Source organism: Phocoena phocoena, chromosome 19, assembly GCF_963924675.1.
Source record: "Phocoena phocoena chromosome 19, mPhoPho1.1, whole genome shotgun sequence".
Taxonomy (NCBI): Eukaryota; Metazoa; Chordata; class Mammalia; order Artiodactyla; family Phocoenidae; genus Phocoena; species Phocoena phocoena.
In genome coordinates this window covers 28,569,289-28,596,329 of record NC_089237.1, presented here as the reverse complement: position 1 = coordinate 28,596,329, position 27,041 = coordinate 28,569,289, and the positions used below count along the sequence as shown (strand labels likewise).

The window sequence follows — 27,041 nt, the reverse complement described above, 5'->3', positions numbered from 1 at the left end:
CTAGCAAATAGTCACATCTTATTTTCCTTCTGTGTAAAATGGGATTACTGCTGGCCCTACCTCATAAGGGTATAAGAACTAATTTGTATCTGTTTCAAATCATGAAGTGCACAGTATCATTGATGAGAGTATTTATAACTTTTATTAGATGCTTAAAGTTCAATTAAGTAATTTTGATGCAAAAAATAAAAGCGTACACTTAAACTATAAGAATTTTCATATTTTTGAACAAGGCAGTTTTGTAGTCTTTTAAAATTAAGTACAACTGCTCCTGTTTTGTTTTGTTTAAACTGAGGCTTTGGAATATCTTGTGTGAGTAGGTAACCTCTAGGAATTCAGAAAAGGTTTTCTAACTAAATGCTGTGCACATTCCTGGATCAATTTTCAAAAAACTGGTCAAAACCTGCTGTGTTAAAATAATAACATATGCTGTTTTTCATCACGTTTGTTGATGATGTAAATAAAATGTGTAAATATATTAGTAAATGTTAATATTCATGTATTTTAAGTTAAGGTTATAACATTTGTCACAATGTGATTTTTTTTTTATTCAAGTGAAAAACAGATGTGTGCAGCTATTTTGAATATTGGTTTATAAACATTCATATTCTTTATCAAATGAACTTGTAGTTTTTTGTGTTTCATTTCACCACTCTTAACCTGAAAGGAACAGTTCAAGGGACTGGAATCCAGGACTGTCTGGCTCCAGAAACTATGTGTATCCCTTTTTGTTACGCTACATACATCAAAAGGCAATACAAGGTGAGAGTCAGTTGAGAGCCTTAGGAATTCAGGAGAGGAAAATCAGAGTAGTTACCCTGGAGCAGTTACTTAAAAGATTTTGATATTTTAAAAAAATTGTAAAAGCAGAATAATAATTTGAAGGTATTTTTAAGGATTTATTTTTATAAATTATCTTCCATAGCACTGTCTTACCAGTATTTTTTTTGTACTTTCCCTTCATCTTTGCTTATGCATATGTATTTTCACATAATGGAATTCCATAATACCCAGTTTGGCATCTGCTTTTTTTTCATTTAACTTTATATGGAAAATTTTTGCAAGTTGTTTGGTTTTTATAATTATTTTATTGGCTCCAGAATGACTGAATTGATATAACCATCTCCCTATTACTACTAGACTGGGAAGTTAATGATTTTTTTCCGAACAGAATGGGCACTATTATCAACTGAGGTACTACTACTTTTTCTTTTAGATTACTTGTTTAGGGTAAATTTCTGAGCCTGAGATTACTAAATTAAAGGGTAGAATTTATTTTTATGATTGTACGTTTTGTCATTTTGGGAAGATATAGTAAAACAAAGTGAGGCAAACAAATCAACTCGCCTTTTGCTGCTCCGACCTGCAAGCAAATCTCTGTCCCAAACTGGTTTCTCGGGATGTAAGAAACTGTCTCAGGTTTTGCTTTTGGGGGGCACTAGTATTTGAGCCAAGTTTAGGCTGGAGTTTAAAAAAAAACAACAGTTTCGCGACATCATGGTTAACTCCGTACCTTTGAGGAAACTGAAGTGTACCTGGCAAATAATAAATTGGTCTTAGGAGGGACAGAAGGCTGACAAGCCTTAAAGGAGGTACTGGAGACCTCGAGAGCGTTTCTCTGGTTGAACGTGGTATCTGAGAAAGCCTTGACTATCAGGAGATTCTGTAGCCAGCTGTCATCGAACCTTTTCGCCTAATTTGGCTCAGCAGTCTGGCAATTCCCTCCTGGGTCTTTTTGATACTCTGGCTTCCGGAAAGTTCGGAAGTTTGAATCGGGTGCCCCTGAGGAATGCTGAGAGAACTCGGCGCGGCTTAACGGTGTCTCCTCTTCGTTGGTCTACAGACCTTAAATGTGAGACTTAAGAGTTTCCAAGAAAACTGAGGCACGTATTAAATCACCAGTTTCAAAAAGTCCAACGGAGAACGCTGTTTTACTTTAAATCCCTGGGCTCTGCGGAAGTCCATCACTCTCGAGGCAATCGCCTTCCGGTGCCGCCAAGTAGCTTGGGCCCTTTCTTACTGAGGGGGCTTCCGTTGGGTGCCAGAGCGCCCCCTGACCTCGAGCCGGGATTGGTTGCTTGGTTTCTCGTCTTGGCGGGTGATTGGTTGTCTGAGCTCGCCCGGTGATTGGTGCTGGGAGTCGAGGGGGGTGGGAGGCGGGAATTCGTCTGCGCGAGTGTTGTGGAAGTGACTGATGAGAGCTGAAGGGCCGAAAAGGTAAAGCGGCCGCAAGCCCGCGACCGGGCCCGGGAGTCGCAGCCAGGTGAGGAAGAGGGGCTAGGACCTTTCTTCTCTACCAGGGCTCCGCTGTGGTTGCTCGCAGTTTTCAGCTTCCTTTTCTCCCGTGAGTGGGAGTGCAGTAGGCGTTGTTTGGGTTTTCCTCAGGGCGGGCAAGTCTGTCTGGCGGGAAGGGCGCGAAGTCGGCCAGGAGAGTGCCTTCTGCTTTCGTCCACCCGCTTTGCAGACCCGTCGGTTGACTGGATCACCAGGGCCTCGGGGGTTCCAGCTTGCCGAGGGAGGAGGGAATGTGAGGAAGAAAACCTGGGGAGCGGGGAGACTGCAGCTTACCTCCTTGGAACAGAGGCCTGTTACTAGCCCAGGGCCCCGCGTTACCTCGGGGCAGGAGGGGGCGACGGCGGGAGCCTGATCTTGGTTTGTCCTTTATTCAGTGTGTGGGGAAGCTTCCCCATTTTGAGATGAGTGTAGCCGCAACTGGGGCGCGGGGGGGGGTCGATTGGTTTCTAGGTTATATCTGAGTTACTAGGCCAGCCTTGAGCTGTTGGTTTAGATTTAGGGGTGAGATTCCACCAAATTTCATCCTCAGAGCTTCACAGAAACACAAAATGTTAGAACTGGAAAAGACCTTAGAATAGTGGTTCTTAACTTCTTTGGGAACACGTAGGCTTTGGTGATGGTTGTTATTGGCTTCATCATCTGCTGAGTTGGTATTTTAACCATCTCTCCATCCCCAGATCGAATTTACCTTTTTATCACCATTGCAAATAATTTTTCAGTTGATAGCGGTGTATGTCATTTTCCCTCAGTTTTCAGTTATTTCCTTAGGATATATTTTTGGGTATGAGAAATCTTTGGACTTTCTCTCTAGAAAAATGCAGTCATACACAGAAATTTCTGCATGCAGTATCAAGAGATCACAGTCTTTCAGTTACATCTGTGGATCCTAGGTTAAGAAAAGGTGGTTTACAAGAGGTGGGGATTAAAGTAGATCACTTCCTCTGTATCAGATGCTGGAGTTGAGGCACATTCTGTACATTACCTTATTTAATTCTTAAGTCAGTGCCTGGCTAATTTTCATAAAAACCCTATCAGGTGGATATCTCTATTTCACAGATGAAGAAACAGGCTCTGTGAGATTCACAGTGGAATTCAAATTTAGGCTTGCCTTACTTCAAAGTCCATCTTCCTTCCATTATACCCTACTGACCTTTAAGTAAGAATTATTGAGCACCTACCATGTGCCAAGGCGCTTTGTTCCTTACAACAATTTTTAAATTACGGATTTTTACAGATAAGGATCTCAGTCTAGAGAAGTGAAGAGACATGATCAGGGTAACATATCCGAGTTGTTGTCAGAACCTGATGTAGAACCTGCTTCCTAACTCCTGGTCCACAGCTTTGGCAGAATAAGGTTACAGATCCAGATTTGTTAGATTCCAAGACATGCTCTCAACCACTGTGATTTATAAGAGTAGGAAATCCTTTTACTTCCATTTGTTTTGTTTATACATTTATTAATTCCAATTTTTGTTTCTAGACTTCTGTCCTAGTCTTAGGTATCTGTTTTTCTTTGAATGGCTTTGTTTCAGTATTGACTTTGATTTCTGTTGCAGTTAGGAATCTGAAGTAAACAGTAAAACATGATGTCTTCAGTATGTTCTGAGTATACAATTGGTGGGGTGAAGATTAACTTTCCTTGTAAAGCTTATCCATCACAGCTTGCTATGATGAATTCTGTAAGTATTGTTCAGCAGTTATTTTAAGTCTTTATTAAGAGACAGATGCTTATAATTCATAACATACATTGAGTCTGTGACTACATTTTCTCAGATAGTAAATGGATTGAAAATATTTGCTGGGTTCATTGAAGAACATCTAACCTTTGGAAAAATAATACTGATTGCTGCTAAACTGTATATGTCTATGATTAGGAGGTAAAGGAGAACATCCTGAAAAATGTTCTCAGCTCATTTAGAACTTCTGTTTACTTTACTGAATTACTTTGAAATAGAAAGTATTTATTATCTTTTACACAGACTACTATACTTTGCACCATAATTTTTTTGAGATATTTCAATCATATAGAAAATTAATATACAAACTTGAGTAAACCAACTTACCAGCTTTGTTAAATCTTAATATTTTGCCTTATTTACTTTATACCTTGTTTATGAGTAACAAGATAACTAATATCCTGAATTTGTTATTTTTCTTTCCTAGCCATGTTTTTATACTTTTATTGCATATGTATGTATCCATAAACAATATAGTGTATACTTTACGTTTTTATAACTTTGCACAATGATATGATATTATACTTATCTTTCTGGAGAACTTGATTTTTTTTTTTTACTTAATATTCTTCTTCTTCTTATTTTTTAAGGATTTATGCCATAAGTTTTTTTATAGACGTGCCTAGTATGTTGAGTTCAAGAGTTGGATCCTTTTTTCAGAGAGATTGCACCTCTTAAAATGCTCCTCTTCATATTTGTTTCATGGATTATTTTTTGAGCAGTTGGTGTCTTACTATAAAAAAGGAGAAACAAATCCAGATCAGAAGTACAAAGTCATTGTAACTAGTAATCGCCCCTTGTTTTCCACTGAAAATGGTAAATTCTTCCCTGGACCCTCTTCATAGTGGCTCCTATGGACCACAGAGGTTGTGAACCTCCAGATGCTCTGTCCCAGCGTAGTGCTGTTGGAAGCCTGTGGAAGGCGCAGAGACTGAAGGCGGAAGAAATGGCAGCAGCACACCAAGCGCTCCTTTCCTCACGACCTTGTTCCCTTGTCTAACATTATTTTTAAGATGTAGCCCTATTGATTGATAACTCATTTTCATTGCTGTATGGTACTCCATTGTATGAATATACCAGAATTTTATATTTGCCCATTTTCCTCTTGATAGACATTTGGGTTGTTTACATTATTTTGCAATTATAAACAGTGCTGCTATGAACTTTCTTATACATGTTTCCTTGTGTTCCTGTGGGAAAGGTTTTGGGTGTTTACATAGGACTGGATTGCTGGAGTTCAGTATCTTTAACTTTACTAGAAATTGATAATTTCTATACAGAGTGTTTGTAACACTCCCACCAACAGTATCCCCCATTAAGTTTTCATCAAAGATATTAGTGTATTCTAGTTTTACAGAAATGATGGTGCTTGCATAAGTAAGGCACAAATTGCTTTTCATTTCTTTTGTGCTTGATATGGTTTAAATCTAACAGAATTTTAGGGAGAGATACAAAGGAATAAAGTCTAGATTTAACTAAATTCTTGTTCTCCTTTCTGCTATTGCTCTGTTCCCTGAAGTGCATGCAACTTTACTTCTTCTTGTTGTATGGAGAGAGACTTTAATGAGATAAGTTGTTGATTTTTTAAAATTGTTTTTGTGTCCATAGATTGTCAGAGGATTAAATAGTAAGCAGCATTGTTTGTTGGAGAGCCCCACAGGGAGTGGGAAAAGCTTAGCCTTACTTTGCTCTGCTTTAGCGTGGCAGCAGTCTCTTAGTGGTAAGTAGTTGGTTGATGTCTTCAGGTTGCTTATTGGGACCTGAAAAAAAATTTAATGAAGTACTTTTTACCCAGAATGATTCAGCCATGTTCTAGCTAATTTAAATATTCTCTTTTAAGATATTTCTTTATAATCAGTTATATATCTTCCAAAAGAGTTTCAATGTAGCAAAATATGTTCAGTTAATCCTAAAATAATTTTGAACATAAGATAGTCCTTTATTTGATGATTCAGCATGTATATAAGAATCTAGGATTTTATTTTTATTATTTTTCATAAGAATGATTATGAAAATAATTAGATGATAATTTTTATATAAAAGTTGCAAGAGATGGGGCTGTCATGATTATATAGCATATCAATACAAATAATTGCTTTTTTTGAGTAAATCCTTTAATATAGCTGCTTATCTCACAACATTAGAAAATGGAATACATAAGAAAAATTCTAGTTGACCTTTCTACTTGTTTGGATGCCAGATAAGCAGAAGTTTATTGTAATATTCTTTTTATTAATTCATATTATTTCCCATAGCTTTATTGGCTAGCAAATGTCTAGTTACTTTTGTGAAAGACTGTTTAATATACATAATGAATCTGAAATACAATATTGGTCACATTTTAGTTACATAATTAGATGGCTCTGTCCTAAAGTATTAGGAGATTTTAAAGTTAACCATGGGTGTATATGTGTATGTATGTATGTGTGTATATATATGTACACACATATATATGTTTTTTGAAAAGAAATAGTTGTGTTACTGGTAAGACTATTAAAAATAAAGAGTAAATATTTTGTAAGCTTTTGGTTGTCCATTTTGTTTCTTACTGATGTTTATCTTTGGGGAAAATGAGATTATCTGTTAATAAATTTTTAGTGGGAGACTCTGGAAAATAAAATTAGTAGTATTTATGTAGTGCAGATGGGAAAATAATGTCAGTACTGTTTATAGAAAATAAAATAAATTATTCAGCTTTTATATATCTATGAATTGTATATTTATACGATGTAGGCACACGAAGAACTATTACAATTTTGTATTATATTTAAGTATTGAAAATTACCTGTTTAATTTGAATATTGACTTTAAAATGTATTTTGATACATGTATCAGAAATGATATCACGAAACATGTTTTTTGAAATAGAAGTATAATGTGGGAATAATTTAACGTTATGTGTTTACATTATTATTTTATATTGAACTTTCAGATTTTTCATTTAGGGAAATAGCAGTAATTAAGAGTATAAATAATTAAGAATATACTTTAGGTATACTTGGTATTTTAATATATCTCAATATAAATGAATACTCGAGTGGTTGTGCCTCTGTTACATTATTAATCTTTGACTGTTATTAGATTATTGTAAATCATGTAAATTGTTGATAACTTCTCTATAAATGTTTCTGGCATAAGTGTTTCTCACCTGTCCTAATTTGATGCTGCAGGATGGGTGACCAACTTGTCCAGATTTGACAGGTACTTTCCTGGTTTTAGAACTGAAATTCTGAATCCTGGGAAACCTCCCAATCCTGGGCAAAAAATAAGGTGGTTGCACACCCTAGCTGAAGAGGAAGATTAATGTTTTTTTAATTAGAAATATTATAAATAGAGGTTATTTCATTTTTAGGGAAGCCAGTGAACGAAGGCTTAAGTAAAAAAGCTGAAGTACCATTGTCGTGTTGTTGTACATGCCATTCAAAGAATTTTACAAACAATGATGTGAACCAGGGAACTTCACATCATTTCAACAGTCCAAGTATACCAACTTCTGAAAGAAATGGCACTTTGTCAACTTGTCAAGGTAGTTTATATTTTGTCTGGGTCTTTTGGTGTCTGTAATAGGGGTCTTAATTATTGCTGTTATGAGACCTAATGTAGATAAATTTGGTTAGCATAATTGGTTATGTATTTCCACCTAATTTCTCTGGAATTATTTTTAATAATGCATAGAGTGGTCAGAAATCCTTGGAATATTTTATTCTTGGCCTCACTTTTAACTGATTCAGACATCTTGCTAGTTTAAATCATTTTTGAGGAAGCAAGGCAAAATAACTGATATTCAGAAATTGATGTTATTTGTAAGCAGTATTAATTATATGTCAGAATTTTATAAAACATTTTGATTTGTATTGTAAGGCAAAATCTAATTAGCCTCATTCATTCTTGATAAGTTTGCCTAGACTTCCGAGACCAGTATCCTATATGAGAATGAGGTGTGTTTCAAATATGATCCTTAGATGTTCTTACTAGATTTATTTAAGAGAAATGTATTATCAATAACATAAGATTATTAATTTAAAGAATATTTCTTTTGCTTTGACTGTATGGAAAAGATTGACCATTACTTGCCTAAGCCAGAAACCTAGGAGACATCCTGTACACTTTGCTATTCCTTATTCCTCCATGCAAATCTCCACCTCCACTGGTAACTTCCCTAGTACAAACTACCACTTGTTCTTTAGACCGTGTAATAACTCCTTTCCTGCTTTCACTCATGCCATTCCTTAACTAATCACTGGCAGGGAGAAAAGAGGTTGCCATGACTGGCTTAAGTCTAAACAGTATCCACTTCCTAAAATCAAGGATCGAGTTGTCTTCCTCTAAAGCACATGACTGTGTGGAGGATGGTAGCTGCTTGAACCGAAGTGTGATTCTTTTAGGAATGAGGAAGAGGAAGTGGAGTAGATGCCGGAGACGTGACCAATAGTGTTGTCTACTCGGTTTTGACCCTTAACATTTTTGGCTTTCTTTCCGAACATTCTTTCAAAGGGTCATGCTTTCTGCTGCCTTCAGAGCCTTTGCTTGTGTTAGTGTCTCTTCTGAGGAAAATTTCATCTTCAACTTGTCCTGCTCTTCCTTTAGCTCTCAGCTTAGATATCACTTCTTTAAGGCAGCCATACTGATCTTTCCGTCACACTACATTTGGTTTCCCTATTATATTCTGTCATCTCACTGTGTACCTCTCCTTCATAGCACTTGTTACAATTTGTATTATCCACGTGTCTGTGTGCATCTTTTATTAATCTCTGCTTCCCCTAGCAGACTGTATACTCCATGAGGTCAGGAACAGTGTCAGTTTGCTCACCATTGCATACCTAGAAGTGCCTGGCATATAGTAGGAGCTAGATAAATACTTGTTGTATGAATGAATGGAATTGATTTTAAGCTAATTATTAATATAAGAACTCTTGGCTTATAATGTTTATGTACAACCTGTATTTTTTTTTAAAGACAGCTTTACTGAAACATTCTTGACATAATAGACTCTATATATTTAAATGGTACATTTTGATAAGGTTCGACATAAGAGTATTTCCCTGAAACTTTCACTAACATCAAGATAGTGAATATATCCATCAGCTTCAAAAGTTTTCTCATGCCCCTTTATTATCCCTCCTTTCCACCATTTTATAATTTATCCTCCCCAAACAACCACTGAGTGTTTTCGGTCACTGTAGATTAGTTTGCATTTTCTAGAGTTTATATGAACGAAATAATACAGTTTGTATACTTATTTTGCCTAGCTTCTTTCACTTAACATAATTCTTTTAAAATTCATCCATGTTGTTGCATGTATCAACAGTTGCTTCTTTTTATTGCTGAGTAATATTCTAGTGTATGGATATACTGCAAATTGTTTATGCACCTGTTGATGTGTATTTGAGTTGTCTCTAGTTTCCGGTTGTTACAAATAAAGCTGCTGTGAACATTTGTGTATAAGTCATTGTTATGGACATGTGCTTTCACTTTTCTGGGTAAATACCTAGGAGTGTAATGACTGGATCACTTACATTTAACTTTAAGAAACTTCAAAACTGTTTCCCAAAGTAGTTATGCCATTTTACATTTCCACCAGCAGTGTATGAGAGTTCCCATTTCTCTGCATCCTTGCCAGCACTTGGTATGGTAAATCTTTTTAGCCATTCTAATAAGCTTATTATAGTGGTATCTTATTGTGGTTTTATTTTGCTTTTCCCTAATGACTTGTGATGTTGAGCATCTTTTCATGTGCTTATTAGCCATTTGTATATCTTCTCTGATGAAACGTCTGTTGAAATCTTTTGCCTGTTTATTGTTTTTTTCTTATTGTTAAGTTTGGGATTTCTTTATATATTCTTGAGTACAAGCTTCTTTTTTTAATCAAGTATAGTTTTAGGTTTTACTTTTAAGTCTAAGTAATTTTTGTATACGGTGTGAGATGTGGATCCAAGTTCGTTTATTTTGCATATAAATATCTAATTTTTCATCAACATTTATTGAAAAGGCTACCCTTTGTCTGCTGCATTGCCTTTGTGCCTTTGTAAAAAATCAGTTTTCAATAAACTTGAATTTTAATATAATTGTGAGTTAGAGTTGTTTAGAGTAGTCTCTTCAAGGATCTGATGGGGTAAATCTGGGTTGTATTCTGATGCTCTCTTTACATTTTTAAGTAAATTCTTTAAAAATATGACCTAAATACAGAAAAATGCACAAATTCTATGTGTATAGCTTGATGAATTTTCACAAAGTAAACACACTCGTGTAACTACCACTAGATGAAAAATAGGACATAGCTAACACCCCAGTGGCACTTCTCATGTTCTTTTCCTGTCACTATTCTCTCTCTCCACAGGTAGTAGCTATCCTCCCTCTGTCACCATTGATGAGTTTTGCTTCTTTATAGAAATGGAATTATATCTGTACTCTTGTGTCTGTCAGCTTTTGCTTAACATATTTCTCAGATTCATCTGTGTTGTATATAGCAGTAGTTCTTATTGCTGTATTTTATGGTACATAACAAATTATATACCATAATTTATTATTTCATTCTACAATTGTTAGACATTTGGGTGGTTTCTAATTTTGGTTATTAAAGCTATTATGAACATTCTTGTTCATTCTGGTACAGATAGGTAAACACTTTCTATTAGATATAGATCTAGGAATGGAATTGCTGGTCATAGTGTATGCATATGTTGAACTATAGTAGATACTGCCAACGTTTTCCAAAATGGTTGAACCAATTTATTCATCCCGCCCCCGCCCCGACTCTACATCTAGTAGTATATGGAAGTTACATTGTTCAGCATTCTTTTTTTTCTTAAATTTATTAATTTAATTTATGTTTCATTTTTGCCTGCTTTGGGTCTTTGTTGCTGCTCGCGGGCTTTCTCTAGTTGTGGCGAGTGGAGACTACTCTTTGCTGCGGTGTGCGGGCTTCTCATTGTGGTGGCTTCTCTTGTTGTGGAGCACAGGCTGTAGGTGCGCAGGCTTCAGTAGTTGTGGCACGTGGGCTCTAGAGCGCAGGCTCAGTAGTTGTGGCACATGGGCTTAGTTGCTCCACGGCATGTGTGATCTTCCCGAACCAGGGCTCGAACCCGTGTCCCCTGCATTGGCAGGCAGATTCTTAACCACTGCACCACCAGGGAAGCCCCCAGCATTCTTGTTAGCACTTGATATTAAAGTCTTTTTAAGTTTTAGTCGTTATGGTGCCTGTGTGTTGTTCTCGTGAATTTTAATAGTTATCTCTGTGGTAACTAATGAGGTTGATAATTTTTTTTTAAATCTTTATTGGAGTATAATTGCTTCACAATACCATGTTAGTTTCTGTTGCACAATAAAGCGAATCAGCCATATGCATACACGTGTCCCCATATCCCCTCCCTCTTGAGCCTCTCTCCCATCCTCCCTATCCCACCCCTCTAGGTCATTGCAAAGCACCAAGCCAGTCTCTCTGTGCTATGCTGCTGCTTCCCACCAGCCAACTGTTTTACATTCGGTAGTGTATGTATGTCGATGCTACTCTCACTTTGCCCCAGCTTTGCCCTCCCACCCCATGTCATCAAGTCCATTCTGTATGTCTACTTCTTTATTCCTGCCCTGCAACTAGGTTCATCAGTACCATTTTTTTTTTTTTTTAGTTTCCATATACATGTGTTAGCATACAGTATTTGTTTTTCTCTTTCTGACTTACTTCACTCTGTATGACAGACTCTAGGTCCATCTACCTCACTACAAATAACTCCATTTCATTTCTTTTTATGGCTGAGTAATATTCCATTGTATATATGTGCCACATCTTCTTCATCCATTCATCTGTTGATGGACATTTAGGTTGGTTCCATGTCCTGGCTATTGTAAGTAGTGGAATTGCTGGGTCATATGGTAGTTCTACTTTTAGTTTTTTTTTTTTTTTTTTTTTTTTTTTTTTTTTTTTGCGGTACATGGGCCTCTCACTGCTGTGGCCTCTCCCGTTGTGGAGCACAGGCTCCGGACGCTCAGCCTCAGCGGCCGTGGCTCACGGGCCAAGCGGCTCCACGGCATGTGGGATCTTCCCGGACCGGGGCACGAACCCGTGTCCCCTTCATCGGCAGGCGGACTCTCAACCACTGCGCCACCAGGGAAGCCCTACTTTTAGTTTTTTAAGGAATCTTCATGCTGTTTTCTATAGTAGTTGTATCAATTTACATTCCCACCAACAGTGTAGGAGGGTTCCCTTTTCACCACACCCTTTCCAGCATTTACTGTTTCTAGGTTTTTTGATAATGGCTATTCTGACCAGTGTGAGGTGATACCTCACTCTAGTTTTGATTTGCATTTCTCTGATAATTAGTGATGTTGAGCATCTTTTCATGTGCCTCTTGGCCATCTGTATGTCTTCCTTAGTGAAATGTCTATTTAGGTCTTCTGCCCATTTTTTTTACTGGATTGTTTGATTTTTGATATTGAGCTGCAAGAGCTGCTTGTATATTTTCAAGATTAATCCTCTGTCTGTTGTTTCATTTGCAAATGTTTTCTCCCATTCTGAAGATTGTCTTTTTGTCTTGTTTATGGTTTTCTTTGCTGTGCAAAAGCTTTTAAGTTTAATTAAGTCCCATTTGTTTATTTTTGTTTTTATTTCTGTTACTCTAAGAGGTGGGTCAAAAAAGATCTCGCTGTGGTTTATGTTAAAGAATGTTTTTCCTATGTTTTCCTTTATAAGTTTTATAGTATCTGGTCTTACATTTAAGTCTTTAATTCATTTGGAGTTTAGTTTTGTGTATGGTGTTAGGAAGTGTTCTAATTTCATTCTTTGACATGTAGCTGTCCAGTTTTCCCAGCACCACTTATTGAAGAGGCTGTCTTTTCACTGTTGTATGTTCTTGCCTCCTTTGTCGTAAGTTAGGTGCCCATATGTGCATGGGTTTATCTCTGGGCATTCTATCCTGTACCATTGATCTATATTTCTGTTTTTGTGCCAGTACCGTACTGTCTTGATTACTGTAGCTTTGTGGTATAGTTTGAAGTCGGGGAGGCTGATTCCTCAAACTCTGTTTTCTTTCTCAAGATTGCTTTGGCTATTGGGGGTCTTTTGTGTTTCCATACGAATTGTAAGATTTTTTTGTTCTAATTCTGTGAAGAATGCCATTTGTAGTTTGATAGGGATTGCATTGAATCTGTAGATTGATTTGGGTAGTATAGTCATTTTCACAATGTTGCTTCTTTCAAGCCAAGAACATGGTATATTTCTCCATCTGTTTATGTCATCTTTGATTTCTTTCATCAGTGTTTCATAGTTTTCTGAGTTCAAGTCTTTCGCCTCCTTATGCAGGTTTATTCCTAGGTATTTTTCTTTTTGTTGCAATGGTAAATGGGAGTGTTTCCTTAATTTCTCTTTCTGATTTTTAGTCATTGGTGTATAGGAATGCCAGAGATTCCTGTGCATTAATCTTGTATCCTGCAACCTTACCAAATTCGCTGATTAGTTCTAGTAGTTTTCTGGTGCCATCTTTAGGATTTTCTATGTGCAGTATCATGTCATCAGCAAATAGTGACAGTTTTGCTGCTTCTTTTGCAATTTGTATTCCTTCTATTTCTTTTTCTTCCCTGATTGCTGTGGCTAGGACTTTCGAACTATGTTCAATAAGAGTGACGAGAGTGACATCCTTGTCTTCTTCCTGATCCTAGTGGAAATGCTTTCAGTTTTTCACCATTGAGTGTGATGCTTCCTGTGTGTTTGTCATATTTTGTCTTTATTATGTTGAGGTAGGTTTCCTCTGTGCCCATTTTGTGGAGAGTTTTTATCATAAATGGATGTTGAATTTTGTAAAAAGCTTTTTCTGCATCTGTTGAGATGATCATATGGTTTTTAATTTGTTAATGTGGTGTATCACATTGATTGATTAGCATATACTGAAGAATCCTTGCATCCCTGGGATAAATTCCACTTGATTCTGGTGTATGATACTTTTAATGTGCTGTTGGATTCTGTTTGCTAGTATTTTGTTCAGGATTTTTGCATCTATGTTCATCAGTGATATTGGTCTATAATTTTCTTTTTGTGTAGACTTTTTGATGATGGCCATTTTGACTGGTGTGAGGTGATATCTCATTGTAGTTTTTCGTTGTTTTTTTTTTTTTTTTCGCCACCCTGCATGGCTTGTGGGATTTTAATCCCCCAACCCGGGATTGAACCCAGGCCCTCAGCAGTGAGAGCGCAGAGTCCTAACCACTGGACCATCATTGTAGTTTTGATTTGCATTTCTCTAATAATTAGCGATGTTGAGCATCTTTTCATGTGCCTCTTGGCCATCTGTATGTCTTCTTTGGAGAAATGTCTGTTTAGGTCTTCAGCCCATTTTTTGATTGGGTTGTTTGTTTTTTTGATATTGAGCCGTGTGAGCTGTTTGTAAATTTTGGAAATTAATCCCTTTTTGGTTGCATCATTTGCAAATATTTTCTCCCATTCTGCAGGTTGTCTTTTCGTTTTGTTTATCGTCTCCTTTGCTGTGCAAAAGCTTTTGAGTTTAATTAGGTCCCTTTTTAAAAATTTTTAAAAATTTTTTTTCCTTTTTTTTTTTTAACATCTTTATTGGGGTATACTTGCTTTACATTGTTGTGTTAGTTTCTGCTGTATAGCAAAGTGAATCAGCTATATGTATGCATATATCCCCATATCCCCTCCCTCTTGCATTTCCCTCCCACCCTCCCTGTCCCACCCCTCTAGGTGGTCACAAAGCACTGAGCTGATCTATGAGTCTGCTTCCCGCTAGCTATCTGTTTTACATTTGGTAGTGTACATCCATTTGTTTATTTTTGTTTTTATTTCCGTTACTCAGGGAGATGGATTGAAAAAGATACTTCTGCGATTTATGTCAGAGAGTGTTCTGCCTGTGTTTTCCTCTAAGAGTTTTATAGTATCCCGTCTTACATTTAGGTCTTTAATCCATTTTGAGTTTATTTTTGTGTATGGTGTTAAAGAATGTTCTCATTTCATTTTTTTACATGTAGCTGTCCAGTTTTCCCAGCACCATTTATAGACTTCCCTCTTGAAAGCATATTTCCAAAAATGTTTGCTGTGTCTTTGTTAAAGTATACTGAGCGGTAAATAAGTGCTCTTAAAGATGTTTAGCATTTCCTATTTTAAACTGTGTTATGAAGTTTATAGAAATAAGTCTTAACATCTTTTTTAAAGTTGAAGCATAGTTTATTTACAGTATTAATCTTAGTTTTGGGTGTACAGCATAGTGATTCAATATTTTTACAGATTAAAGTCTTACATCTTGATTTCAATTTTTTTCTAAAAATATTACCTAAATGTAAGTTATTTATACTGATTTTTTTATGACTTCTTATATAAGACTCTCCTGAAAAAACTACACTGGCTGCAAAGCTATCTGCTAAGAAACAGGCATCCAGGTACAGAGATGAAAATGATGATTTTCAAGTAGAGAAGAAAAGAATTCGACCCTTAGAAACTACACAGCAGGTAAACAGTTTATTGGCAGTGGAATAATCCCGTTAGTTGTAGCTGAACAAGGTAGTCAAGTATCAATCATTTTTCAGTGGCATCTGTAGAGATTATTTTGGGTAGTGTCAGATGTGAATTAAATGGTAAATTATTATAATTTCATTGTATAGAGTTACTCATTACAAAGGAGTTTATTATAGTAAATTATTCATAGTAGCATGTCATTAAAGTGAAACTGAATGGTGCTTTCTTATATATAAGGAATTTGACGATAAAATATTTACTTAAGGCATGTATCAGTAACAGAGCTACTTGGTACTTTTTAACTCCTTGTTTTTATCTAATAATGGCATTTTCTTTTGGCCAATATACCTCTGATATGAATATTTAGGTCATAGATACTTTTGGTATTGATAGTTTTAATGTAATGACAAGGTTTACTGTTATTTATTGAGTTTTTAATATCAATACATTATAAAATATGTTTATTTCTAAAAATTATTGAAGAAGCGAAATTACTAGAAATTTTAAATGAAATGTTTTCATAGGTGAAAACTGTTTTCTCATAGAGTTCATGGCATTGAGGTAAGGAGGATGGACTTTAGACTTAGTTACAAATAAAAAAGATTATTAAATTAACATGTCCTTTGTAGATAATTGTATATTTTTAATTGAATATACTCAAAAGGTGTTTGCATTTTTATGTAGTTTATCTGTTCCATTTACAATCTTTATTAACTTCCATGATTAAACCTTGTTTTTAGAAATAGAATGAAATCATTTTCTAGTTTTATATTTGGAAAATCACCAATTACAAATGAAGTATCTCTAGAGATTTCTTTCCCCCAAAATGTGTACTTAGAGTTGGATGTTCTGAGGTAGAGCTCAACATATAGCATTTATTCCCTGACTTCATTGGCTCTCATTTCTTTTTTGTAGGAATGCAGTTATCGACAGAAATGCTTCTTTTCCTCTTTATAATTTAAGTAAATAGGTTTTGGCAAGTAAGAAAAAGCATAGATAGTTTGGAAAGAAAACAGTGGTGTTTATAAAAGAAATTTAGTCAAATACAATTTGGATTATCAAATATCTAGTAAGTAATATAATAATAGTAATCAAGTAATTTATTTCATCAGGTAGGAAATAATGAATATTTACATTTAAAGTTTTTATTCTGTGTTTTTTTTTTTCAATTTAGAATAAAGTTTCCATTTTTATTTACTTTTATTTTCCAATTAGATATGTAATCGGACTTTGCCATAATACTATTCTTGGTATCCATATGGTGGGGCTGTTTTATGGGAAGATCATTTTACAATGCTATAGTTTTGCCACATCATTAATTAAAGCTATTTTGGTCGGAATTTGAGAGGTATTACTGTATTCTGTTTTATTTAAGTTTTATAATAAGGTGCCTATTTGTTTTTAGAAACTTTTTGATTGTTGCCAGTGAGAAATAGTCATTTCTTTTAATGCTGAAAACATACGTTATAGCTATTCTGATCTTTGAGCGCAACTAGCCTCATCAAACTTCCTAGTTACAATAAGTTTTATTTTGGTTCTGTATTTACAGATTAGAAAACGTCATTGTTTTGAAAAGGAGGTGCACCATTTGGATGCAAAAGTTGCTTCAGGAAAGACCACAAAACTCAACTCCCCATTAGGAAAGATAAACTCCTTTTCTCCACAAAATGTATGTATTTATACCATTGTTCAGTTTAAAGAAGGAAAATGTGGAATTTGCTAAATCCATTTTTGAAAAAGATGAAGAATAGTATAATCAAAGAAGAGTAGAAAACAACTCAGAAGTCCTAAGTGCTGTCACATGTCTTCTGCTGTGTGAGATGGTAAACCTATGCTCTTTGTGCCCCAGTTTCCTCATTTATAAAATAAGAGAATTGGACTAGAACGAGATCTGAAAGTTTTTTTCCTCTTTTACATTCTAATGTTTGTGAACTCTACTTCCTAGAGTTCTTTCAGTGTCCTTAGGGCATCATTTCTCAAGGAGTAGTCCAGGGAGCTCTGGAGATTCCTGAGATTTTTTTCCAGATAGGCTGTGAGGTCAAAAGTATTTTCATCGTGATGTTAAGATGTTACTTACCTGTTTTTTTTTTTTTTTTTTTTTTTACCATCTTTGACATTTGCACTGATGGTACAAAAGCATAGGTTGGTAAAACTGTTGGTGCTTTAGCACAATAAGGGTAGTGGCATCAACCTGTATTAATAGTAATTTTCTTCACCGTCGTTAATGCACAGTTAAGAAAAGCCAGTTTCACTTAAGTCCTTGATGAAGCAGTAAAAATTACTAATTTTATTAAATCTTCACCCTTGAGATTTTTAACATTCTGTGTGAAGATTAGAGTAGTTTTCGTAAATCACTTTTGCATTCAGAAGTAGGATGGTTTTCTTGAGGGAAAGCACTTATAGGATTGTTTGGATTGTGAGCTGAACTAGCCACTTTTTTCACAGAACATTGTTTTTACTTGAAAGAATAACTGAGACTAACTTCGGTAATTCTCGAAAATAAAGTGAGCCTGATAAAATTTCAGATTTCAGTGAAAAATCAGAATTTTGAAAAATTGTGTATACTACTGTGAGCTTAGCAGTTTTCTGATACTTAAAGACTCTGATGATATTTATTGGTGGTGATATTGTATATGTGACTTTTTGATATTGTATAATGAAATATGTTTTAATTATATAGTTTTATATAAATGGAATCATGCCTGGAATTTTTTATTGAATTCCAAATATTGTGAAGTTTACCTTGTTGGGTACTGGATATTATTGTATTTCTATAAGTACTCTTGAGTTTTGCTCTGGGATGCAGTTAAATTACTTGGAATCAGCTTGATCCTTTTGGTTCTTGCTTTTAGGATTTGTTAGGTAGGGCCTGAGCCGGGTTTAGTTTTGGGCTACCTCAGTAGAGGCTACCTCCTTTTGAGTCCTCTACCTAATGCTCCATGAGTTATGAAGTTTTCCAGCCTGGCTGGTGGGAACAGGCACTGTTCCATGCTGTCTGTGAGTGTCTCGTCATTTCAGGTGGTTCTTGCCACTATCTTGGATTGTTTCCTCATTGGCATGTGCTGATCAGTACTCTACTAGATACTTGAGAGGTCCTTCTGCAGATCTCTGGAGTGCATTCTTTGTGCAGCACTCTCCATTCTGCTTTCTTCTCTGTGAACTTTAGTCTTCTTGGTCTCCCTGGACTCTCAGCAGTGTCTCTTCAACTTGGGTTTGCTGGGCTGTATCTGGGTTCCCCTTCCCCATGCCACAGCATGCAAACTCTCAGGACAACAAGCTGAAAGAATCATAAGGCTTAATCTCATTTGTTTCCCGTCTCTCAGGGATCACTCTTCCTTAAAAACTATTGTTTCATATAGTCTGTCTGTATTTTTAGTTTTTCGGGTAGGGGATGAAACAACTCATTGACAAATTCCAGAAGTCTTTAGATGGCTTATAAAGCTCCTGTTTACCTGTACAGTCTTTAGGCCTTTATAAACTTTTTGCATTCTTTTGCCCTTTCTCCTCTTTCCCACTTTTTTTGTCTGACTTCTGATAATCCTTCAGGAAGCCTTCCTTGGTGTCCCCAATTTTGAGTTAGATTCCCATCTGGAATGTTCCTTGTATTTCTCAAGAACATTTTCTTTTTTTTTTTAATTAACATTTTATTTCTATTTTATGTAATTAATTAATTATTTTTGGCTGCATCAGGTGTTTTTTTAAAAATCATCTTTATTGGAGTATAATTGTATGGATATGTATGTTCCTATTACCATTTTCTTGATTGTTTTGGGTTTGTTATTGTAGGTCTTTTCCTTCTCTTGTGTTTCCTGCCAAGAGAAGTTCCTTTAGGATTTGTTGTAAAGCTGGTTTGGACGTGCTGAATTCTCTTAGCTTTTGCTTGTCTGTAAAGGTTTTAATTTCTCTGTCAAATCTGAAATGAAATCCTTGCTGGGTAGAGTAATCTTGGTTGTAGGTTTTTCCCTTTCATGACTTTAAATATGTCCTGCCACTCCCTTCTGTCTTGCAGAGTTTTTTGCTGAAAGATCAGCTTTTAACCTTATGGGGATTCCCTTGTATGTTATTTTTCCCTTGCTGCTTTTAATATATTTTCTTTGTATTTAATTTTTGGTAGTCTGATTAATATGTGTTTTGGCATGTTTCTCCTTGGATTTATCCTGTATGGGACTTTTCTGTGCTTTTTGGACTTCATTGACTATTTCCTTTCCCGTATTAGGGAAGTTTTCAACTATAATCTCTTCAAATGTTTTCTCAGTCCCTTTCTTTTTCTCTTCTTCTGGGACTCCTATAATTCGAATGTTGGTGCGTTTAATGTTGTCCCAGAGGTCTCTGAGACTGTCCTCAATTCTTTTCATTCTTTTTTCTTAATTCCGCTCTGCAGTAGTTACTTCTACTATTTTATCTTTCAGGTCACTTATATGTTTTTCTGCCTCATTCTGCTATTGATCCCTTCTGGAGAATTTTTAATTTCATTTATTGTGGTGTTCATCATTGTTTGTTTGCTCTTTAGTTCTTCTAGGTTCTTGTTAAACGTTTCTTGTATTTTCTCCATTTTATTTCCAAGATTTTGCATCATCTTTACTATCATTGCTCTGAATTCTTTTTCAGGTAGATTGCCTATTTCCTCTTTGCATCAGGTCTTAGCTGTGGCACACGGGATCTTTCGTTGTGCCGCACAGGCTCTTCGTTTCGGTGTACAGGCTTCTCTCTAGTTGTGGTGTGCGGGCTCCAGAGTGCACAGGGCTCAGTAGTTGTGGTATGCAGGCTCTCTAGTTGTGTCATGTGGGGTCCAGAGTGCGTGGGCTCTATAGTTGTGGCACGCGGGGTCACCAGTTGTGACACGCAGGCTCAGTAGTTGTGGTGCGTGGGCTTAGTTGCCCTGCGGCATGTAGGATCCTAGTTCCCTGACTAGGGATCGAACCCACATCCTCTACATTGGAAGGCAGATTCTTAACCACTGGACCACGACGAAGTCCCTACTTCCCAGTTTTTAACACTCACCTTACTCTTAATATCCTCTCCACAGGCTCTTAGTTCCGTTATGGACAACACCAGTTTCTCTGAGACCTTCTTGAAGACTGTGACTGTTTTATTCATCTTTTTGTTTCAAGCACCTAACGTAGTGCCAGGAACCTAGTTGTAGACTGAGTAAATGAATATCATAATCCCTGCCCTCAAAGAGCCTTCTTTTGAATTCTTGAAAATACTGAGTGGGGGAAAAGAATAGTCAGTTATCTTCAGAGAAGCCTTATGTTTGGAGAAGTCATCTCAGGAGTTTTTAATGTCAGTAAAAACATATGCTTTATGTTTGCCAGTGTTTTCTTGCTCATTTTCTTTCACTGTACCTTATTGTCTTCATAGCCCTTACTATTTGAATTTATTAGTCTACTTGTTTATTATCTATTTGCCCTGTTAGAATGTAATGTCAATCTTTTTCACGGGTATCTCGGCTACCTAGAACAGCGTATGGCATATATTAGTTGCCCAATAAATATTTGTTGGTAGAATCTTATTGAATTCTTATAATGACTTTGAGGCAGGTACTATTGTTATTCTCATCTTACAGATAAGGAAACTCTGAGAAGTACGTAATTTGCCTAAGGTCACAAAGCTGGCAAATAGTGGAGTTAGATCCTACCTAAGGAGTCTGATGCTCTGGCAAATGCTCTAATTACTTTATTATACATTCTCTAAAATGCCTCAGAAATTCTGGAGCCATGTAAACAGTATTCTGGCACCAAGATGAGGGGAAAAATATGTAGAAGCCTCAAGGCTAAAGAAATCAAATATAGAATAATATGATTGGTAATAGCTAAAATAAGATAAAGTTTTTTGTTTTTTAAGGATTTTTTTTGTTTCGTTTTGTTTTTACTGGTTAAGAGAATGAGCTCAAATCAGAGTGCCTGGGTTTTAATCACAGTTTTGCTCTTTACAACCTTTGTAACCTTGATTAAGGTTTTAAACTATTGCTACTTCATTTTCCCATTTGTTGAATGGGGATGGTAATAGTATCTATCTTACAGGGCTGCTAGAGGATTAAACAAGTTAATACTTATAAAGTGCTTAGATTATACCTGGCATATCTTGGAGCTTATTAAGTGGTAAGTGGTAGTAAAAGTATCATCAGCAGCAGTTGTAGTAGCAGCAAATACTTACATATTTGTATGCTGCTGATAAAAGGTATTATATAATACTGGTTAATAATATTAATTTTCAGAAGTTAGGTTTATAATTAGCAAATTCTTTTAATATGTGTTAAAGATGTTTATAGGTCAACCTGTTTAGGATCGAGACCACTTGACCATAAGCAGAGCTACTGTGCTCCTGGCTGAGTATCTTAATTTTAAACTAAGTTCTTTGATTTCTTGTTTTGGTTATGTACTATGTTGATCATTTATTATGATCTTCTTATTGGCAAAGTATAATTGTATCTATACATGTGTATCTATATCTTTATATCAGTTTTATTTTTAAACCAGAAGTTACAAGTTTTCTTCCTTGGCTTTAGCTGGTATAGGTCTACATTGCTTTAGAAATGCAATAATTTTTCATAGATGGGTGATTTATTACTCATAATGTTAAAGGTATGGGTTTCTGATAATTTCTTATAAGTTTGAAGATTTATTGAAGAAGCTAAATCTCAACTAACTCTAGTAACTCAAATGGTAACATTTCACTAGTCAACAGAACTTTTGTTTGTAAGAAGACATAAGTGATATATGCCATACTAATTAAGCATGCATAAAGTAAATTTGTCAGACACCAGAATACTTTTGCAATGACAGAAAAGACCATATGGCCGAGCTCTAATATTTGTTCTTTTTTTGGTAGTCTATAGTGAAAAGCATGAATATATAAAGTAACTTTATGAAAACCCCCACAAATACTTAGGTAAAATGATCTGTATTTTCAATGTAATTTTTTTTGTTTCTAACAAAAATAGAGTAAGCAGTTACAATAGAAACATAATTAGTACAAAATGTAAAGTTTTAGCTAATGTGAATGTTTCTTCCTTTTGTACTTTAGTAAATTGTTAGTGAATTTTAGTAAATTGTTAAGAAAACCTGTAGTTTTTTGTATTTTGGCTGTCATCTTAATTTTAAAAGCTTATGGTAGTATTTTTAATAAATCTTACATGGATATTTAGCAGTGAATAATACTTCTTGTTTTTCAGGGAACCAGGGCTAAACATTTCCATGGATATAATATAATAAAGAATAATGGGGATACGCGTAGGGGTAATTTATTTAAAGAAACGAGTCTTTGAGTATAGTAATATGTTTTTCCCTGCTAGAAATTTTCTTTGGTTTCTGGTACAACTTTTTTTCTCTTTCTCTTTTTTAATGAAGGTATAATTAACATTTAATATGTTAGTTTCAGGTATACAACATAATGGTTCAATATTTGTATACATTGTGAAATGATCACCATAAGTCTAGTTAATATCTGTCACCTTACATAGTTACAAGATTTTTTTTTCTTATGATGAGAGCTTTTAAGATTTACTCTCTTAGCTGCTGTCAAATATTTAGCACAGTATTATTAACTGTAGTCACCATCCTGTACATGACATCCACATGACTTATTTATTTTATAACTGGAAGTTTGTACCTTTTGACCTCCTTCACCCATTTCTTCTGCTCTTCACCGCCATCTCTAGCAGCCCCCAATCTGTTCTCTGCATCTGTGAGCTTGTTTTTTTTGTTTTTGTTTTTAGATTTTACATACAAATTTGCCTTTCTCAGTCTGACTTATTCCACTACACGTAATATCCTCCATGTTCATCCACATTGTCCCAAATGGCAAGATTTTATTCTTTTTTATGGCTGAATAATATTCCATTGTGTATATATACATATACATATATATGTGTGTGTGTGTATACACACACACACACACACACACACACACACACACACCACATTTTCTTTATGCATTCATCCATCTATGGACACATATTGTTTCCATATCTTGGCCATTATAAGTAATGCTGCAGTGAACATGGGAGTGCATATATCTTTTTGAGTTACTGTTTTCATTTTCTTCAGGTAAATTCTCAGATGTGGAATTCCTGGATCATATGGTTATTCTATTTTTAATTTTTCTGAGTAACTTTCATACTGTTTCCATAGTGACTGCATCAGTTTACATTCTGCCAGCAGTTCACAAGGATTCCCTTTTTTCCACATCCTTGCCAATACTTGCTGTTTTTTGTCTTTTTGATAATAGTCATTTTAACAGGTGTGAGGTGATGTTTCATTGTGATTTCGATTTGCATTTCCCTGATGATTAGTGATGTTGAGCATCTTTTCATGTACTTGTTGGCCATCTGTATGTCTTCTTTGGAAAAATGTCTCTTCATATCTTCTGCCATTTTTTGTTCGGATTGCTATTGAGTTCTATGAATTCTTTGTATATTAGATATTCGTCCCTTATCAGATACATGATTTGCAAATATTTTCTCCTTTTCAGTAGGTTGCCTTTTCACTTTGTTGATGGTTTCCTTTGCTGTGCCGAAGCTTTTTAGTTTGATGTAGTCCCCCTTGTTTATTTTTGCTTTTGTTGCTTTTGCTTTTAGAGTCAGATTCAAAAAACTATTGCCAAGACCTCTGTCAAGGAGTTTACCCACCTATGTTTTCTTCCAGGAGTTTTATGATTTCAGGTCTGAGGTCCAAGTGTTTAATCCATTTTGCGTTAATTTTTGTAGGTAATGTAAGATAGTTGTCCAGTTTCATTCTTTTGCATATGGCTGTCCAGTTTTCCGAGCACCATTTATTAAAGAGACTGTCCTTTCCCCATTGTATAACATTTTAAAATCATTGCAAAGTGACTTGCTATAAATCATGAAAAATATTTTCTGTAAATTCTGGGATAGGTGATTTCATAAAAAGTAGAAGAAAAATGTAGTTTCATAATGTTTAATATTTATTTTATATCAGTTTCTGAAGTGCGTTTATCACCAAAACTTTTAGATAAAGTAATTTTACAAATGCAGTCCATATTTTAGAACTTTTCTTACGTTGAAAGATCATATACCTCATATTTAGGTATCATATTTTAATCTAGATTATCTACAGATTTGAATAAAGTAAATTGAGGAACATGGGAAAGAAAAATTTCTTTTTAGGACCTGTTCCTTCAAATGGGAGGAAAAAGAGGGTGGGACTAGATTTAATATACCTTATATCCCATTTAGCTGTAATACCTCTAAATTCTAATGATGCTTTTCCTATTTTGATCCTTATAAGATTATATTAGGGAGCATTTATTTTTTAGAAGAATAGTTATTTGGATTGGTATATTAATTGTTTAGTTCTCTTATCCCTACAAAGATATAAATGTTACAGTTTTCATACATTTAAAAACTGCAGTTGTATTATTATCTGGAAAACTCTCCTCTATAAATTAAATGATAAATTAGTTTAATGATTTCTGTTTTCCTCTAAATTTGACATTAAACTTTTTTGTTTTTCTTTTAAGTCTTCTTAGTTTTTATGAAAATAATTTAGCTTCCAACCTGTGAATTGAATTGGGTAGTTGTCTTTTTACCTTCCTATCATCTCCAGTTTCCTCACTCTCTTCAAGTCAGAAAATGGTGTCAGTACCTCCTCTCTTAAATGAATTACCTTCCAATGTCCCCTGCTTTTTCCCTTTCCTTGCATTTTACTTATTTATTATTTTTTAATACATCTTTATTGGAGTATAATTGCTTTATGATGTTGTGTTAGCTTCTGCTGTACAACACAGTGAATCAAGTATGTGCATACATATATCCCCATATTCCTTCCCTCTTGAGCCTCCCTCCCACCCTCCCTATCCTACCCCTCTAGGTTGTCACAAAGCACCGAGCTGATCTCACTGTGGTATGCAGCAGCTTCCCACTAGCTATCTATTTTACATTTGATACTTGTATATATGTCAGTGCTACTCTCTCACTACGTCCCAGCCTCCCCATCCCCCCACCCCCATGTCCTCAAGTCCGTTCTCAACGTCTGCATCTTTATTCCTGCCCTACCACTAGGTTCGTCAGTACCATTTTTCTAGATTCCATATATATATGCGTTAGCATACAGTATTTGTTTTTCTCTTTTTGACTTCACTCTGTATGACAGACTCTAGGTCCATCCACCTCACTACAAATAACTCAATTTTGTTTCTTTTTATGGCTGAGTAATATTCCGTTGTATATATGTGCCACAACTTCTTTATCCACTCGTCTGTCAGTAGACATTTAGGTTGTTTCCATGTCCTGGCTATCGTAAATAGTGCTGTAAATGAACATTGGGGTACATGACTCTTTTTGAATTATGGTTCTGTCAGGGTACATGCCCAGTAGTGGGATTGCTGGGTCACATGGTCGTTCTATTTTTAGTTTTTTAAGGAATCTCCATACTCTTCTCCATAATGGCTGCACCAATTTACATTTCTACCAACAGTGCAGGAGGGTTCCCTTTTCTCCACACCCTCTCCAGCATTTATTGTTTGTAGACATTTTGATGATGGCCATTCTGACCAGTGTGAGGTGATACCTCATTGTAGTTTTGATTTGCATTTCTCTAATGATTAGTGATATTGAGCATCTTTTCATGTGTTTGTTGGCCATCTGTATATCTTCTTTGGAGAAATGTCTGTAGGTCTTCCGCCCATTTTTGCACTGGGTTGTTTGTGTTTTTGATATTGAGCTGCATGAGCTGCTTGTATATTTTGGAGATTAATCCTTTGTCAGTTGCTTCATTTGCAAATATTTTCTCCCATTCTGAGGGTTGTCTTTTCATCTTGCTTGTGGTTTCCTTTGCTGTGCAAAAGCTTTGAAGTTTCATTACGTCCCATTTGTTTATTTTTGTTTTTATTTCCGTTACTCTATGAGGTGGGTCAAAAAGGATGTTGCTGTGATTTATGTCATAGAGTGTTCTGCCTATGTTTTCCTCTAAGAGTTTTATAGCATCTGGCCTTATATTTAGGTCTTTAATCCATCTTGAGTTTATTTTTGTGTATGGTGTTAAGAAGTGTTCTAATTTCATTCTTTTATATGTAGCTGTCCAGTTTTCCGAGCACCACTTATTGAAGAGGCTGCCTTTTCTCCATTGTATATTCTTGCCTGCCTACATTTTATTTATGTATTTGTGTATGTATTTCTTTTTGGTCTCACCACGCGGCATGTGGGATCTTAGTTCCCCCTACCAGGGATTGAACCCATGCCCCCTGCAGTGGAAGCACAGAGAGTTAACCCCTGGACTGCCAGAGAAGTCCCTCTTTACATTTTAGATTCATGTTTTTATACAGGTAATTCATATTATCAAGGATCAAGGATAATTCATATTGTCAAGGATCTAGTGAGGCATCAGTCTCCGTGTGGTCAAAATATAGTTAAGAAAAAACATATTTTAGAATAGAATGTTAAAATTCTGATATTACCTTGTTCTACCACTCATAACCATTTTCTCTAGAATTTATTTATATGTATTCTCTTAATTCTTTTAGCAAATCCTCACAATGAGTGAGGTAGTCTCACAGACACATTCTTTTGCTTATACCTGCTGTTTGTTTATTAA

The 27,041-nt window shown here is 35.4% G+C and overlaps 1 protein-coding gene and 1 pseudogene across 1 annotated transcript in view; one reads left to right on the top strand and one right to left on the bottom strand.

The window, feature by feature from the left end:
• The first annotated feature begins 3,881 nt into the window (after nucleotides 1-3,881).
• The window catches only part of BRIP1 (BRCA1 interacting helicase 1), a 187,754-nt gene continuing 164,594 nt past the window's right edge, over nucleotides 3,882-27,041 (top strand). Inside the window, 5 exon segments of the mRNA XM_065897689.1 lie at nucleotides 3,882-3,974; nucleotides 5,640-5,751; nucleotides 7,384-7,557; nucleotides 15,356-15,483; nucleotides 17,039-17,158. Coding sequence (XP_065753761.1) covers nucleotides 3,882-3,974; nucleotides 5,640-5,751; nucleotides 7,384-7,557; nucleotides 15,356-15,483; nucleotides 17,039-17,158 — 627 coding nt within the window.
• LOC136138331 (cytochrome c oxidase subunit 7C, mitochondrial pseudogene) lies at nucleotides 4,739-5,129 on the bottom strand (annotated as a pseudogene).